This window comes from Panthera pardus, unplaced genomic scaffold (assembly GCF_024362965.1).
Source record: "Panthera pardus isolate Hobbes unplaced genomic scaffold, ASM2436296v1 HiC_scaffold_4, whole genome shotgun sequence".
NCBI lineage: Eukaryota > Metazoa > Chordata > Mammalia > Carnivora > Felidae > Panthera > Panthera pardus.
In genome coordinates, this window is record NW_026526969.1 from 7,368,500 (window position 1) to 7,384,475 (window position 15,976).

Here is a 15,976-nt window from a genome sequence, read left to right on the forward strand (position 1 = left end):
CCCACGACCTGTGCCCGCAGGGGTCCTGGCACACAGTAGCCCTTCAATAAACAGTGTGGCAGCTGCACTGGACATAGAAAGTAAAAAGGCCTTAGTTTCCTGACCTCCAGCAGCCCTGTGTCCTGTGGGGGGAGATGTAAGCCCACCTACCCCAGGCTTCGGTGGATCAGGAGTGAGCCAGGCTTGCTTGCCTCTTGGCCCCAAAGTTGTGCGATTTCACCCAAAGGAGGCACCGCCCCTATGCTATCACTAGACCAGGGAAGTGGTGAGCTGCCTGTCTCAAGGGATGAACCAGCAGAACTGGAAGGGGCTGGATCACTGTGCCAAGGAAAGATTAAGGACCAGGGTGGGCTCAATGAACCGTGGGGGTCTGTCCCCCTTGGGATTAGCACCACTGGGTCTCTGTCAGCATTCGGTGAGTGGCCCCTAGGCTAAGCTGGTGCAGGGGGAAGGGACTGGGTCACCCATACTTCCCCTCCCTGCACAAAGTCCCAGGCTGCCCCTGGAGGTGCCCGAGCCTCTCCTCGGGACAGGCTGTGATGGTTGCCATGGAGCTGGGGCCCTGTCTGGGGACATGGGGCTGAGTGGGCCTTTGGGAACATTTCTCTGGTGGCCCTGTGTTTGGGGGCAGGTGGAAGCCACACCTCATCACATGAGTCACCCCAAAGGTACAAGGCAAGGTAGGTCCTTGGGAATAGACTGTTCCCTGGGGCTTGGCATGGGCCCCACCCAGTCCCTCTGGGCATCGTGGGCCCCTTCCCTTCACACAGGGACTCACTGGAGCTGGGGACATCTGGACCAGGAAGAGGGGATCCAACAGAGAAGCTGGCCTCTACCCAGAAGCCACAACATTCTAGTTGTCAGACTGATGCTGTAAAACAAGATGGTAACCGCTGGCCACCCAGCAGGGAGGTGGCCATATTAGCAGTCAAAATAATTACTGAGCACAGGTATTGTGCTGGACCCTGGGCTCAGCAATGGGGACACAGTGGGGGAACCAAACAGACCCAATCACTGCACTCCAGGACTCACTGTTAACGAAGAGAAGAAGCATTCGTCAAATAACGATATAGCCAGTTAGTACTGTGGTCGAGTAGAACGTAGGGCAAAGTTACAAAGACTAAAATGGCCTGATACTGATGCCCAAATAGAAGATTGGTCCAAGAGGGGCGCCTGGGTGGCTCAGTTAAGTGTCCGACTTCAGCTCAGGTCGTGATCTTGCGGTTCACGAGTTCAAGCCTTGCATCAGGCTCTTTGCTGACAGTTCAGAGCCTAGAATCTACTTCAGATTCTGTGTCTTCCTCTCTCAACCCCTGCCACGCTCACGCAATGTCTCTCTGTCTCAATAAATAAACATTTTTTTAATTTAATAAAAATAATAATAATAATAAAAAGAAGATTGCTCCAAGAAATGAATCAGGAAGTCCAGGAGCTGACCTGAACACACACACACACACACACACACACACACACACACACATACACACACACGAATCAGGCATGAATGTCTCTGTAACCTTTGAGATATAGGATGCATCAGACTTCTTTGTTTTCTGAATTATATTAACTCTGCTTCCTGGTGTCCACTCTCTGGGGCTGTGGGTCCCATAGTGATCACTTTGTGTGGCTTTCCCTCCCTCGTTGAGCTTGTGCCAAAGTCCCGGGGCTGACCCAGGCTAGAAAAATGGCAGTGGGTGGAGGTGGTGTCTCTGGCCTTGGATCTGCCCCGGTCCTCCTTGTCACTATCATCATTTCTGCCACATAGTGACACACGGCTGGGAGCTGCTTCCCCTGGTGATATCCAGTTGTGCCCGAGTGGGGGCCAGCCATCAGCTCACCGACCAACATCAGAGAGCATCCCCCAGCCTGGCTGAGCCTGTCACCTGCAGCAGCCCCACGATGAATCTTGCAGGACTGGGGAGAACCCCTGGAGGCCGGTGAGTCTGGGGAGGAGCCCTCGTACCTTGTCCTTGGCAGGACAAACTAAGCCAACGGCACCCCAAGTGGGCTGTGGGTGTGGATACTGCTGGTACATTATGGGAGCTTGTCCTGGGTCAAGCTGAGAGGGGACACTGAGAATTGCCTATGTCTGTGGTATATGACAACAAAGGGAAAGGACTGATTTTTTTTTCAGTATTTTTCAGTTTTGGGGTTTTTATGGAGGCTTGATGTAGGAATAATTGATTAAGCCACTGGCCACTGGGGAAGTAGGGGGGATGGGGCAGAAAATTCCAATCCTCTCTTCGTGCTGGTGTCCTTGGCCACCAGTGCCCATCCTGGGGTTATCTAGGGGCCTTCCAAATGTCACCTCATTAACATAAACTCAGGTGGAAAGGGGCTTGTTATTGGGGTGCCTGGGTAGCTCAGCGGGTTAAGCGTCCTACTCTTGATTTCGGTTTAGGTCATGATCTCACAGTTCATGAGTTCGAACCTCACATCGGGCTCTGTGCTGACAGGGCAGAGCCTACTTGGGATTCTCTCTCTCCCTCTCCCTCTGCCCCTGCTGTGCTCTCTCTCTCTCTCTCTCAAAATAAGTAAAATAAATTATTTTTTTAAAGAAAGGGGCTTGTTATGGAAAACAAAAACACTATTTTTGTCTTTACTACTGTGGAGCACTTTGAGGGAACAAAGATACCCCTTTAGGGGCCTCATGCCGGGTACCGGACCACAGTATATCTCACGGCAGACACAGGTAAGTGATCCTGGACACACAGCAAACTGAGGACAGTGGGGGTCCTGGGGATGGGGGCAGGAGACAGAGGGACGCAGGCACAAAGAGGGAAAATACAAAAGTAAACTCAGGGCCTTGTGCAGAGCAGTAATCAGCGTGGGCCACGAACTGAGACGGGAAACATCAGTGTTCCCGCCGGCCCCCAATGCCACACAGATCCACAGGGAGAGAGTCCTGAGTATGACCAACCTGGGGCTGATCTCCAGCTCGAGAGGCCACTGCAGGAAGGTTGGGCTCTGTTTTCTCGTCTGTGTAATGAGATTAGTCATAATGCCTGCCCTACTCACTTCTAGAGGAGCTGAGGAGATGAGTCGATGAGCAGGAACGTGTCTTCAGAAAGAAGCGAGCTCTCCACCTGTTGTGATGTTCACTCTCAACGCCTTTCAAAGGTAGAGGAGAAAAAAAGTAAATACATATATTTATTAATATGTATTGTATAAAAATACGTAATATATGAAAACATGTTGGGGCACTTAACTGACTCACTGGGTGGGAACGTGCAAGTCCTGATCTCAGGGTCATGAGTTCAAGCCCCATGAGCATAGAGCTTCATAAAAAACAAAAAGAGAGAGAGAGAGAGAAGGGGCATCTGGGTGGCTCAGTCAGTTAAGCATCTGGCTCTTGATTTCGGCTCAGGTCATGATCCCGGAGTCATGGGCTCGAGCCCCACATTGGGCTCTTGCACAGAACATGGAGCCTGCTTGAGATTCTCTCTCCCTCTGCCCCTCCCCTGCTCATACTTGCACACTCTCTCTCTCTTTCTCTCAAAAAAAAAAAAAAAAAGGAATAGAGAACTTATTATATATAAGTATATATATTATATACACAATAAATATGTAAAGGTACAGAGGTACGTAGAGGGTAACATAGCATATATATACTCGTATATCTGGGAGGGAGAAGGTGAAGGGCAAATACAGCCAAATGCTCACAGTTGGGAATCCGGGTGGAGGCTCTATGAATGGGCATTCACTGTACTATATATTTTCAACTGTCCTAAAGGTGTGACCATTTCTATAATAAAGAGCTGGGGAGGGGCGCCCGGAGGGCTCAGCCAGTTGAGCGTCTGACTCTTAATTTCCGCTCAGGTCACGATCAGGTCATGGGATGGATCCCCTCGTCGGATTCTGTGCTGGGCGTGAAGCCTGCTTAAGATTCTCTCTCTCTCCCTCTGCCTATCTCCCTTCCGCTCGCGCTCTCTCTCTCTCTCTTAAAAAAAAAAAAAAAAAAAAAAAAAAGCTGGGGAGTTAAAGAAAGCCCAGACCCTCTGGTTGGTCCCCACCCTTCTCCCCTCCACACCCCGCGGGTACGGGAGGGCCAGTGCCCGCCCCCACGGAGCTGTCAGCAGGAGCAGGGCACAGGTGTGTGCAGGGATGCCCTTGAGGTGACAGCGCATGACATTACAGTGATTGGAAAATGGAGACGCGTGCCAGGGGGCGAGGGTGCTAGGGGAGCATTTGGGGGGGCACCAAGCCCGACCAGAGCACATGTCTAATCGTACTGGCCCCTGAGGTAGGTAGGGCAGGAGGCTTCTGGGTACTGCAAGGTAGCAGGGTCCTCCCGGAGGAGGCTCCCCCCACGCACACCCCCAGACTCCCCCTGACCTCATTCTCATTTCCCTTCCCTGAGCTTTTTTTTTAATTTTATTTTTGGGTTTTTTTCCCCCATTTATTTATTTACTTACTTACTTTTAAATTCGCATCCAAGTTAGTTAGCGTACAGGGCACTAATGATTTCAGGAGTAGAATCCGGTGATTTCCCTGAGCTTTTGTTCTGGCTTCGGTCCCCAGTTCCCTTGGGGCCGAGTCAATCATGAAGGAAATACAGTGATTTCCAATCTTGAAAAATCTGAAACTCTCTGCCAACATGTCCCGGTAAAGAGTTGGTCACGAAAAGCCTACCAGGCAGTTACATAGTTGGCAGGAGTATTTACCCCTTTTGGAGGTCACTGTCATAAACAGTTGGAACAGTTTAAGTCCTTTTGGGGGGGGGAAATAGTGTACGTGGGCTGGCAATCAAATAGCATGTAAATGCATCATAATAACTAGAGAATATTTATAATTTTTTTAAAAGTTGTTTTTTTAAGTACTCCCCGAAGGAGTCTGAGTTTTAGGAGGGTGGCTCCGGCCAGATGCAGCTGGATAAGGAGAGGAGGCAGGGCGATGTCGGGGAGCTCCCCCCTCCAGGGCCCAGGCTGCAGGGGGACAGCAGGGAGTGCCCTAAACTTGCCTTTGGGTGTGACCGGCTAATCCAGGCTCTGCCCCACCCGGCCGGTGATCTTGGACAAGCCCCTTCGTCTCCATGCTCCTTCCGACTAGAAAATGAGGGTAACTCCCTTCAGCACAGGGTGACCGTGGGGGGCCCCAGGTGCCAGGTAGGCAGGACTGTCACTGGGGCCCTGGGGACCCCGGAGCTACCACCGCCTTCCTTGGCCCCTCCCCGGCCAGGGCCTCCTGGAGTGGGGGGTGGGAGCATCCACGGGCTTGTCCAGGCAGCGGTGCCTGATTGTTCTCTTCAGACCCCTCCCTGGGATGCCAAATCCGTGGGGCCAGTGGATTCTGCCCCCAAACCTGTCCGACCAGTTGTTTGGGAAGAGGGGGCACCTGGGAGGAGCTTCAGGAGGTACCGGAGGCAAGCTCTCCAGTCCCCCGGCAGACAGCACAGCGGAAGCTCTGGGACGCTGCAGACAGACGGACGGTCAGACACTTGGCCTGGCCATGGGGCTCGGTGGGGGACAGTATCGGCTGCCGGTGCCACTGTGGCTGCTGTTGACCTGCCTCCAGCAGGGGACAGGCCTGGGTGAGTGAAGGGGGACGGGGCACCGTGCCTCCGGCTTCAGGAGGACAGACCCCACCTCCCCGGCTGCTTCCCAAGCCCCAAGTCTGGGGACTGGGTCCTGGGTGGGTCAGGGGAGATGGCCCACCAAAGGGGTCACAGACAGACACCTGCCCCCACACCCAAGACAAGGGAGTGAGCAATGCTTCCTCCCTCTCTTTAGGGTTCTCATCCCCATGCCTCCTGAGCTCCCATCCTGTTCTCAGCAACCACCTCCCCTCCTTCTGTCCCTGAGGAGGGTTTAAACAAGTCTACAAGGGCAACTCCCGGAAGGAAGGAAGCTCTCCCGGGGGGCTGCAGGCACTGGTCACTGTGGGCTCTTACACTAGAGGGGCTTAGAGATGCAGCGCCCCATCTCGGCTGCTCCATTCCTCCCTCGTTAAGTGGACATTAAGTACCTGCTGTATGCAGTGTGCACTGGGCCTCGGAGACAGGAGCGGGGGCTCTGAGGAAGGAAGAGTCTAGTCCTGAACCTCGGGAGCCGAATGGGATGGACATGAATCCTGCTGAGGGGAACTGAACAAAAAGAGGGAGAGGGCTCTGGAGACTTGCGTGAAAGCCAGCTTCCCCTTTCTGCTGCCCTCCAGGACTGGGGACTGCAGAGAGAAGGGGCACTGTCCTCGGGAGCCTTCTGGGCAGCAAGGCTGGACATGGCCACATTACTTGTCCTGGGTCCTGAGTCCGTCGTGCCCCCATCTCTGACATGGGGGCTCAGGGTTCTTGTCCTTTCCTGTCCCCACCCTTCCCCAGTGAGGCTGAAGCAGGAGGATGGGGGTGGGGGTTAGGGCACAAGATCCAGAGGGCCAGGTGCCTGGGGTGGGCTGGCAGGTGGCACAGCCCTGGGCCAGGAAGAGAGGATGTCCCGTGCTCTCAGCCAGGACACCTCCAGGAGGGGCACGTCTGGGCCTGGGGTCTTGCTGGGGACCTTCCCGTGTCACCCCCTCCCAGCCCCCCAAACCGCTCATTCCTCTTCCCAAGCAAACCAACCTGGACCATCTGGGTGGAGCGGAGGGACTTGAGAGGCAGGTAAACTGAGGCCCAGAGAGTGCCGGAGCTCAAGGTCACTGTCAAGAGTCCCGTCTAAGGTTTGGGCTCAGGCTCAGGCTCCCTTAAATCTGAGTCTCGCCCCAAAAGGCCTAAGACGTCTTCAGAATTGTGTATGCAGCAGGGGAAGGGGTCTCCTGTGTCTCTATGCCTTCCCCAGGCCCTGCCCACCGCGGAGACCCCAGTGACTCAGGTGGGGCAGGGCCTCCCTCCTGACCTCCCACAGTTCCTACCCCTAGTAGGCGAGCAAGGCAGGAGGCAGGGCCGGACTCGGTCACCGGCCCATGCCCCACGGGCAGACCCTCCTGATTAATGCCTGACTGGAGCTTCCAGGAAGAGCCTCCACTCCTCCCTCAGATTGGGGCCCCCAGATCAAGTCTGTGCCTCCCCCTTCAGACTGGGGCTTTCAGGACCATGACTCCCACTTCAGACTGGGCTGTGGGGGCTTGGTTGTCCTGTTGAGCCCTTCTGTCTGTCCCCCACCTGCCCCAGAGCGCATCAGCTACGTGCCCCAGCTCTCCAGCCCCACCCTGGCAGGGACACTCACCCAGTCTACCTTCACGCTGGAGCAGCCAAGGGGCCAGTTCAGTCGCCTCAACATCTCCGACTTGGACACCATCTGGCTGGTGGTGGCCCACAGCAACGGTGGGTGCTGCAGGGGCAGGCCTGGGTGTTCCCTCTGTGAAATGGGCAGGAGGCCTGGGCGGAGCAGCGGCTGTGGGGGGAGGGGAGGCTGGTCTGCAGGGGATGAGGCGTGAGGGCTGCCTGGCCAGGTGGGATGGGGCGGGGCCCTGCCCTCGCGGCCCCCACCATCTGACCTGCGGCTACCCTCAGCCACCCAGAACTTCGCTGCCCCACAGAGGGTGGAGGACATCCCAGTCCCGGCTGACTTCAGCCAGAGGGGCTACTATCTCACGCTGATGGCCAACCGGTTGCTCTACCCGGGCAACCAGCCTGGCAACCAGCTCCGGGTCCTACGCGTTGGCAATGATACCCGCTGCTCCCCTAAGACGAGAGGCTGTAACCACCCCCTGCCGGGCCCCGGCCCCTATCGGTGAGCTCCTGCCTGTGCCCAAACCTGAGCCTGGGGCAGCTCCGAGCTGAGTGCCTGGGTTTCTGCTCGGGGGTGGGGGTGGGCAGGGGGCAGGGACCAGGGACGCCTTGGTGAATTCTCCCTTCTTTCTTGGGCAGAGGGCCCCCCACTTGAGCCCCTCCCCCCATGGGCCATCTCGCCCCTGCGGGTGTTTTCCCATCCACAAACTGTCCCCAGCCCTGTCTCCCCTCACTCAGGGCTTGATTCACTGATGTGGGGTGCTGGGGAGCTAGTGCATCCCACACACATTTCCTAAGTGAGGATGTTGAGGCCCAGAGAGGGTGAGGGATGCGCCCAAGGCTACACAGCTGGAACTGAAACCCCTTCTGGTGGGTTCTAAGGCTGGCTTTCAGGCCCAGTCCCCACTTCCCCAACCTCCCAGTACCTGGGAGTCAAGAGGTCAGACAGGTGCCGGGGCCAGAGGGTTTCAGGTTCCGGGGACCCCCACCCCCAATCCTGGGTCTCCTTCTCAGAGTGAAGTTCCTGGTGATGAGTGACAGGGGACCTGTGGCTGAGACAGAATGGTCCAGCGAGACCCGCCTGCAGCAAGGTACGGGGCCAAACGAGCAGGTCAAACGCTGGGGCTGGGGGCCTGGGGCCTGGGGGACTCCTGAGGTCAGGCTGGGCTGGGGAGAATGGACCAGCACCCCATCAGAGCCACCATTACCATCCTGCTGTCTGCAGGTGCCCCTCCCCCAGCTGGGGCAGGGATGGCTGGTCTGGAGGCTGTTCCGAGTCCCCCTTCTGGGTCAGAACTCTCTTCCCTCCCCCCCAACCCCCCACCTGCCTGGGGGACCCCCTCACACCTCTCAGCCAAGGCACTACAGGCTGTCCCAGGACCCCAAAGCGCGGGCACCGTGGTCATCATTGCCATTTTGTCGGTCTTGCTGGCTGTCCTTTTCACTGCCCTCCTTGCTCTGCTTATCTACACCTGGTAAGTGGCCAGGGTCTGGGCCCCCTGGGAAGGCTGGGGTCTCTGACCCAGACCACCTCTTATCCTCCTCGTCCTCTCTACCCAGAAGCCAGTAGGGCTTGTGTGTGTTCGTGTGCGTGTGCGTGTGCGTGCGTGTGTGTGTGTGTGTGTGTGTGTGTATGCATGAACCCCTCCCTCCTTTGTCCCTTTCCGCCGACCAATTGCCGGTGCGGGACGGTGGTGGCCTGGGCGTGTCCTCGCTCTCTGAGCGGCACCCCTCGCCCCCTGGCGGCAACAGCTGGAATTGCGAGTAGGGGGCTCACCGCAGACACTCCAGATGGGAGACACCGAGGCGGAGAATTGCTTTCAGTTGAAGCGCTGAGCTTTGCCTCAAAACTTCATTCAGAACTCGCATGCTGCGGCCTGGTGGACAGGGGTGCCCACGGGGCTTCCTAGAAAAAAGGGGAAACCTGGTCTCTGGGTGGGATTTGGGGAAGGGGGGAGCAGTTCTAGGAGGGAGGGGGGAGGGTCTGGGGCAGGAGGGTTTCTGGCAGCCAAGCAAGGGGTGGGGGGCGGGGGTCATGACTCCCAGCTGAGGAAAAGGGCTGTGTCCTGAAGGCCAGAGGGAGCCAGTGGCGGCTCTCGATGAGGGGAGACAGGGCAGACCCTGGGGTGAGGGGAGTAGAGGAGAGTGTAGGGGCTGGGAGGGCACAGCTGGATTTGTGAAGTTTAGAGGAATAGCCCGGTTCCCTTAGGTTAATCCAGCCCGGCCAGTGGAGCCTCAGTTTCCCCAATGCTCCTATGCCTCGAGCTCCAAGCCATGGGCAGTAGCTGTGGTACTTGGATCAGGCCCTATGCTCATCTTCTCTCCCCTCCCCGAAGTCACGACACCTGCAGGAGCGCTCCCATTTCGGGCCCAGAGCAGTCGACTTGCGTGAGAAGATACAACACCCACCACGTGACTGGCCCCCCAGCCGTGGGGGCCTCCTGAGGGGTCCGCACCTGCCCCTCGGCCTCCTCCCTGGTCCAGGCTGCAGATCCCGGGCTGGGAGCATGCCCGGAAGCTTCTGGAGCCCTGGGAGAGAGTGTTTCCAAGTGAGGGTGAGGGGAGAGTGTCCTTAGCCCAAAATTAGGCCTGTCCCTGTCAGAAATAAATGTCCCCAGCAGCCCTGCACATCTGTGTTGTTGTTCACCTGGGGAGTCTCCCTGGACCCCTGTCCCCAGCTCTCCTGAGCAGGGTGGGAGTGGGGGCTCTTAGGAAGATATAGCACCGGAGGTGAGGCCCAGGGTCCCAGGCCAGCTGAGCCATCTGGGTCCCGGTAAGCCTCTCGTCTGGCCTCTATGTCCCTTTCTGGAAAACGAGGGTGATTACACTGGCCTCACTGGGCCCAGGTTCCTCTCCACCAATGAGATGGATGTGTTCACCCTGCCCTGCATGTCTGGCCCTGACTGTCCCAGCCCCCAGTGTCCTCCTGGTGGCCCCCTCTCCAGCCGACCTGGCCTCCCGGCTGGAGGGCTCAGGGCCTCTAAGCCTCACACCCAGCCCTGTGCTCACTCTGGGGATGGGGGGAAGCAAGTGCATGTGGCCCTGGGGCTCCTAGGGAAGCCTGGGCTCAGCCCAGAGCTGACTCTGGCCCCAAACCTAGGCCAGGGCGCCCAGCATTTGTCGTCATCAGCCCCCCTCCGGGCCGGGCGGGAGATGACCCGAGCAGGGTTCTGCCCTCAAGTTGCCCCGTGCTGGGGGAGGGGGAGCGGGAAGGGAAGTGGGGGGAGTAGAGGGACACCAGCACTTCGAGGACTAGAGGGGATGCAGGTGCCAGATCCAGATGAGGCTTCAGAAGAGGCTTGCTGGGCAGGGGTGTCCTTGGCAAAGGAGCAGTGCTGTGCCAGGTGACACGGGAAGGGGGCACAGGTCGAGGCAGCAGCCTATGCAAAGGCCTGGAAGCAACTAGGGGCTGGTGGGCCGGCAGGTTTGGGTGGCTTGAGGATGGGGTGAGGGATGGCAGGGAGGCGAGGGGCGGCCCTTGCCACATCCCCTTGGGGCAGGGGGCAGGGAAGGAGGGCGCTGGCTGGGTTCCCAGGTGCCTGTCTCTGGGAGGGGCAAATGGCCCTGGTTTAATAGCCAGTGCAGACACATCCCGTTCCAGGCTGGGAGGGGTGAGGGTGGGGAGGGGGGTAAACAGGCTTCCGCCCCCTGCCTAGGTCAGCCTTGACCTCTCCAGAGCCTTTTCAGAGCAGCCATGAGCCCCAACCCTGGGCCTGGGTGACCCTGGACACGTCCCTTACCCTCTCTGGTCCTCAGTTTCCCTTTTTGTAGAAAGGGAGGGTTGAACTGGGTGACTAAGGCCCTTACTGCACAAACCGACGCCCTGTACGGTGAGGCCTGGCAGGAAACAGATGGCATGCTGTCTGGCAGGGCAATTGAGAGCGTTTACAAAGGTGTGGTCAGCGTGCTAAGGGAGCCAACAGGAGAGGGCCCGGACCCAGTGTTTATGACGGGGACATAATCACTCCTGTACCTCAAGGGCTGACAAGAGGGGAGTGGTATCTCCAGGGCCAGTGAGCCGGAGTCGTGGGTGAGGGTCTGCCCAGCAGGGGCTGGAGATAGAAGGATGCAACCACTAGAGGGAGCCGGCGAGTAAATACCCCCCTTTCTCCTGCCTTCTGACCTCGCGCTGGTGTCTCGTGACCACACCTAACCAGAAACAACAGGGCAGGGGGCTCTGGGTGATGTGGTCCATGTGCCACCCTCTTGGGACCAGAGCGGGACAGAGAAGGACCAAAAATGGGTTAACAGAGGACTCCTGTGATCTGTTTTACTCACAGCACTTCTGACACCAACAAATTCTCTGTTGTCTACTATGATTTATTTTTCTTAAATGTTTATTTATTTTTGAGGGGGGGGGGGAGGGGCAGAGAGAGAAGGAGACAGAGGCTCCGAAGCAGGCTCTATGCCGACGGCAGGGCTCGAAGGCGCGAACTGTGACGTCATGACCTGAACCGAAGTCAGATGCTCAACCGACGGAGTCACCCAGGCGCCCGGGTGTACTATGATTTAATTCCATTCTGACACTAACTCCCTGGAGTTAGTATAGACGGGTAAAGGGCTCAGCCCCGTAAGACTGCCCCCTCCGGCTTCAGACACTGCTGACAAGTACTAAGTTCAGGGATACCCACATTTCTGTCCAACTGGGCTACAATCAGGGACTCCTGTGACCCCATCCGCGGATTGGCTGATTTGCTAGACCGGCTCACGGAACTCAGGAAAACCGTTTACTTGCTATTCCGGGATTGTCATAAAGGCTACAACTGAACAGCAAAATAGAAGAGCCGCCTAGCGCGAGGTGTGGGGGGAGGGGCGCGAGGTTCGCATGCCCTCTCTGGGTGCCCCACGCTCCCAGCATGTTTACCAACCCGGAAGCTCTCCGAACGGGGGCGCCTGGGTGGCTCAGTCCGTTAAGCGCCCAACTCCGGCTCAGGTCATGATCTTGTGGTTCATGAGTTCGAGCCCCGCGTCGGGCTCTGTGCTGACAGCTCAGAGGCTGGATCCTGCTTTGGATTCTGGCTCTCCCTCTCTCTCTGCCCCTCCCCTGCGCATCCTCTGTCTCTCCCTTTCTCTCAAACATAAATAAATGTTAAAAAAAAAAAAAAGAAGAAGAAGCTCTCTGAACCCCATCGACTAGGGTCTTTCTCGAGGCTCCATCACAGAGGCATGGTTGAATCAACCACTGCAGCCCCTCGATCCTCGCCCGCGGTTGTCGCGGGGGTGGGGGTGGGGCTGGAAGTTCCAACCATCTAAGCACATGGCTGGTGCCTCTGGTGACCAGCCCCATCCCGAAGCCACCCAGGGCCCCCCCAAGAGTCACCTCATTAGCATGGACTCAGGTGTGGTTGAAAGAAGCTTGTCTGAAAACAAAGGACCTTCTTGTCTCCCCTAACATTCAAAAGCGTCTAAGACTCTTAGGAGCTCAGTGCTGGGAATCAGGAACAAAGATAATTAAATAAATACACACATTAGTTTGAGAGAGAGCAAGTGTGAGAATGGGAGGGGCGGAGGGAGAAAAAGAGAATTCTAAGCAGACTCCATGCTCAGCGCAGAGGTCCATGCGCAACTCGATTCCGTGAACCCCGGATCGTGACCTGAGCCGAAATCGAGAGTCGGGTGCTCAACTGACTGAACCGCCCAGGCGCCCCAATATCATGATGATATCAGAGAGGGTCACAGGCCGCCTTTGTGCCAAGCCTGTGGAATCAGACCCTTCCCCACCTTTGTGGTCTCCAGACCGGACAGAAGGGCAAACAGGTGACCTGAAAGTCCTGTCCCAGACAGAGGGCTGCCTGAGGCCAGAGTGGGGGTGGGGGCGTGCAGAGGGGACGCTGCAGGAGCGCATCCCGGAGTCTTAGAGGACAGGGACCTCTGACGGGACATCCCAGAGGCCCCCAGGGCCACCATACAACCTCCATAGCCAAACCTAGATCTGCCCCCAGACCCCCACCTCCTCCTGGTGCCCTGGTCCTCCAGGCCTCAGGCCAAATGTTGAAGCCCCTGATGAACCTCTCCCCTTAACTACAGGCCCCCACTGAGTACACGCACCGTTTTCGGTGACAGGCACAGCCAGGCCCCGAAGCCGAAGCCATCTCCTCGGGTCCTGCCTGGTGCCGAGCTCAGAGCCCAAGCTCAGGGATGCAGAGAGCCCAGCACGTGTAGGCGGGATTCTCTCCCACCCGAGCTCCCGTGGAGCCTCAAACAGGCCTGGGTTTGCTTCCCTGAGCTCTTCCGGGGCCTGGGAGCTCAGGGCTGGCTGGAGGGGGAGGCCTGAGCCAGGGTGGCCCCGTAAAGCTGCTGATCACGATCCGCATGCAGCAGACAAGGAACCTCAGCTCCGGAGCTGTGTCGTGGGACCCGCTGTTGGGGAGAGTCACACGGCGGTCAGGACCCTGGGAAGGTCCGTGCCCTGGCCCCAGCCCCAGCCCCGGCCCCCTGCCTGACCCTCCTGGCTCTTTTCGTCCATGAGAAGGACAGAAGAGATGGGCCACAAGCTCCCATCATCCCCTTCCCTGATCACCCACTCACTCCTATGCCCAGCAGACCCTCACTGACTTCAGGCTCGCCGGGCACGAGACATGGAAACCTGGCCTCGTGGGGGCTAGGTATGCACAGAGGTAACAAGGGGGCCTTTATGTGACGGAGCAGGAGCTGGTGGGGTGACACTGACCGCTGACCCACTCAGCATGCCTGCTGTCAGGGGCATAAACCTGGGGAACACAGGCTTGGGGACAATCGTCTTGAGCCATGAAAAGATGTCCAGTGGGTCCCCATGTCACCTGCTATCAGGCTGAAAAATGGACAAATGGATCTGGGCAGGGGCCTGTTTCTGCCTTGCTAGCTGTTTTACTTTTTCTTTTCTTTTTTTTTTTTCTTTTAAGTTTATTTTTGAGAGAGAGAGCGAGCTCGAGCGGGGGAGGTGCAGAGAGAAGGGAACAGAGGATCTGAAGCAGGCTCTGCACTGACGGCACAGAGCCCGACGCCGGGCCCGAACTCACAAACTGCGAGATCACGACCCGAGCTGAAGTCAGACGCTCAACCGACTGAGTCCCCCAGGACAAGCCATGGGAACTTGGCTCGCTTCCTGGAGGAAGCTGTCTGAGACACCCAGCTGTCCCCTGCAGCAGGAACCCAGGTGGCCCTCGTGGACTGTCACGGGAATGTAGACAGCTCCACCCCCTCCTCCCTGCCCGTGGGTATTTGCACCCCATCTTTGGCACAGGACCCAGCTCCGCTGGGAACACTGGCTCGCACAGAGGGGTCTGAAGGCCTAGGTGGTGGCAGAAGCCAGGCAGGCAGGAAGGGCTGCGAGGCCCCGGAGAGGAGGGAATCAGCTAGTCCTGGAGTCCGGGAGGGGGCTGCTTCTGCATCTGACCCTATCCTCTTAAACTCCCTGGGGGATGTTTCCACCCTGAGCCGCCAAAATGCACCCCAACTTGAGAGAGGGGTCTCTCTAGGGTCCCAGTCACCCAGTTGGGAGGCCTCTCCCAGGGAGGACAGTCCAGCCAGGGGGGTGGTCTCCTCCACCCTCCCAGGATCCGTTGGTGAATCCCAGGCCAAGGAGCAGGTGCTCCTGGGATCCCCCTGGGGATGTGCTGTTTCAGGCGCCAGAATCTCTGCTTGCTGGGTGGGTCTGAGCCGCCCAGAGTCAGGTCTAAGGTTCCTATCAAGATGGCCCAAGGGCTCACACGTGATGGTCCCCTTGCCCTGCTGATGCTGTTCCCGCCTCCTGCCACCTTCATGGAGACCCCAAACCCTCCTGGCCCTTCAAGCCCAGCTTGTACGTCTCCCTTCTCCTTGTGGCCACCTGTGACCCCTTCACTGCAAGTTATTTGTCCCCCCTGAATCTCAAGGACTCCAAGAATATTCCCTGGTTGTCCATCCATCCCTAGTGGGGTGAAGGGTCCAAGAAAGACAGACGCGGAGCAGGGGAAACAGACAGGAGACGCAAACCACCCTTGTCAGCCACCCCTGGTCACTCCAGCCCAGCCCAGCGAATGCCACCCACAGAGGGCTCGGTGAGTCACAGGAGGGACTGACCCATGGCACAGCACTTACTGGGTCCCGGGAACGGGCCGAACAATTCCCAGACGTGAACCCCTAAATCCTCAGGCAAGCCCATGATAAACTCATTTTACAGATGAAGAAGAGAGCCACCAGGGCAGGAAACACAGGGGAAGGGAACCCAGCTTGGGGTGGGGCAGGTAGGGTCTTAGAGCTTGGCTGGCGGGGATGGGGCTGCAGGGCTCCTGGAGGGGACTCAGGGTGCCCAAGGCTCCCACCCCTGCCTCTGATCTAGACAGCAGCTTGGGTGGTCCCCTTACCACCCCCAACTCCCTCCCCCAGCTTCCTCAGCGGGAGGATGGGGCAGGGCTTTCCACTCCTTTCGGAAAGGTTCAAGAGGTTAATGAGAGCCAAGCACGGAACTGCAATCAGGAGATGAACTTCGCGGAAGACAGGAACCTGGATCTGGGCTGAAGGCCAAGGGTGGGGTGGCCAACGGCATCTCTGGTCACGGAGCCTGACTACCCGCTGTCCCAGGGCCACAGCTGAGCCCCTCTGACCAGCCAAGGGCCCCCACGGAATCCCCAAGAATGTCAGAGACCCCTTCTCTTCCACTGCGCACCTGCTCCAATCAGGGTTATTTGGGAGGTGGGCCCTCAGGGCTGACAGACTCTGCTTGTCCCCAACTCACCTGCCTTGAGTCTAAGGCCCGGTTGACAGGGGTAAAAGGGGAGAACAGGTTCGGAATCCCACCAGGACCCTGGAGGGATCCCAGGCCTGTGTTAAGGTCCCAAGGCATTAAGAGCGGCA

General features: G+C 57.8%; 1 protein-coding gene across 6 annotated transcripts; it reads left to right on the forward strand.

Annotated features, from left to right (window-relative positions):
* The first annotated feature begins 243 nt into the window (after positions 1-243).
* On the forward strand, positions 244-9,790 carry UPK3BL2 (uroplakin 3B like 2). Of its 6 annotated transcripts, XM_019421622.2 has the most exons (10): positions 244-415; positions 771-886; positions 1,766-1,937; positions 2,559-2,692; positions 3,025-3,136; positions 7,103-7,255; positions 7,445-7,664; positions 8,177-8,253; positions 8,517-8,637; positions 9,499-9,790. In XM_019421622.2, the coding sequence occupies exons 5-10, from the start codon at positions 3,046-3,048 to the stop codon at positions 9,605-9,607; spliced, it is 771 nt and encodes a 256-aa protein (XP_019277167.2). In that variant the 5' UTR covers positions 244-415; positions 771-886; positions 1,766-1,937; positions 2,559-2,692; positions 3,025-3,045; the 3' UTR covers positions 9,608-9,790. The 6 variants fall into 6 exon arrangements, with proteins under 6 accessions (XP_019277167.2, XP_019277166.2, XP_019277168.2 ...); XM_019421621.2 differs by having other exon boundaries at positions 2,559-3,136; XM_019421623.2 differs by lacking the exon at positions 2,559-2,692.
* The last annotated feature ends 6,186 nt before the right edge of the window (positions 9,791-15,976 follow it).

Bases quoted from the DNA above. Each gene is read 5' to 3' on its own strand.
- UPK3BL2 (XM_019421620.2), top strand. From the start codon at position 5,263: ATGCCAAATCCGTGGGGCCAGTGGATTCTGCCCCCAAACCTGTCCGAC. The intron at 7,665-8,176 runs GTGAGCTCCTGC...TCTCCTTCTCAG, and splicing joins CCGGGCCCCGGCCCCTATCG to AGTGAAGTTCCTGGTGATGA. The intron at 8,638-9,498 runs GTAAGTGGCCAG...CCCTCCCCGAAG, and splicing joins GCTCTGCTTATCTACACCTG to TCACGACACCTGCAGGAGCG.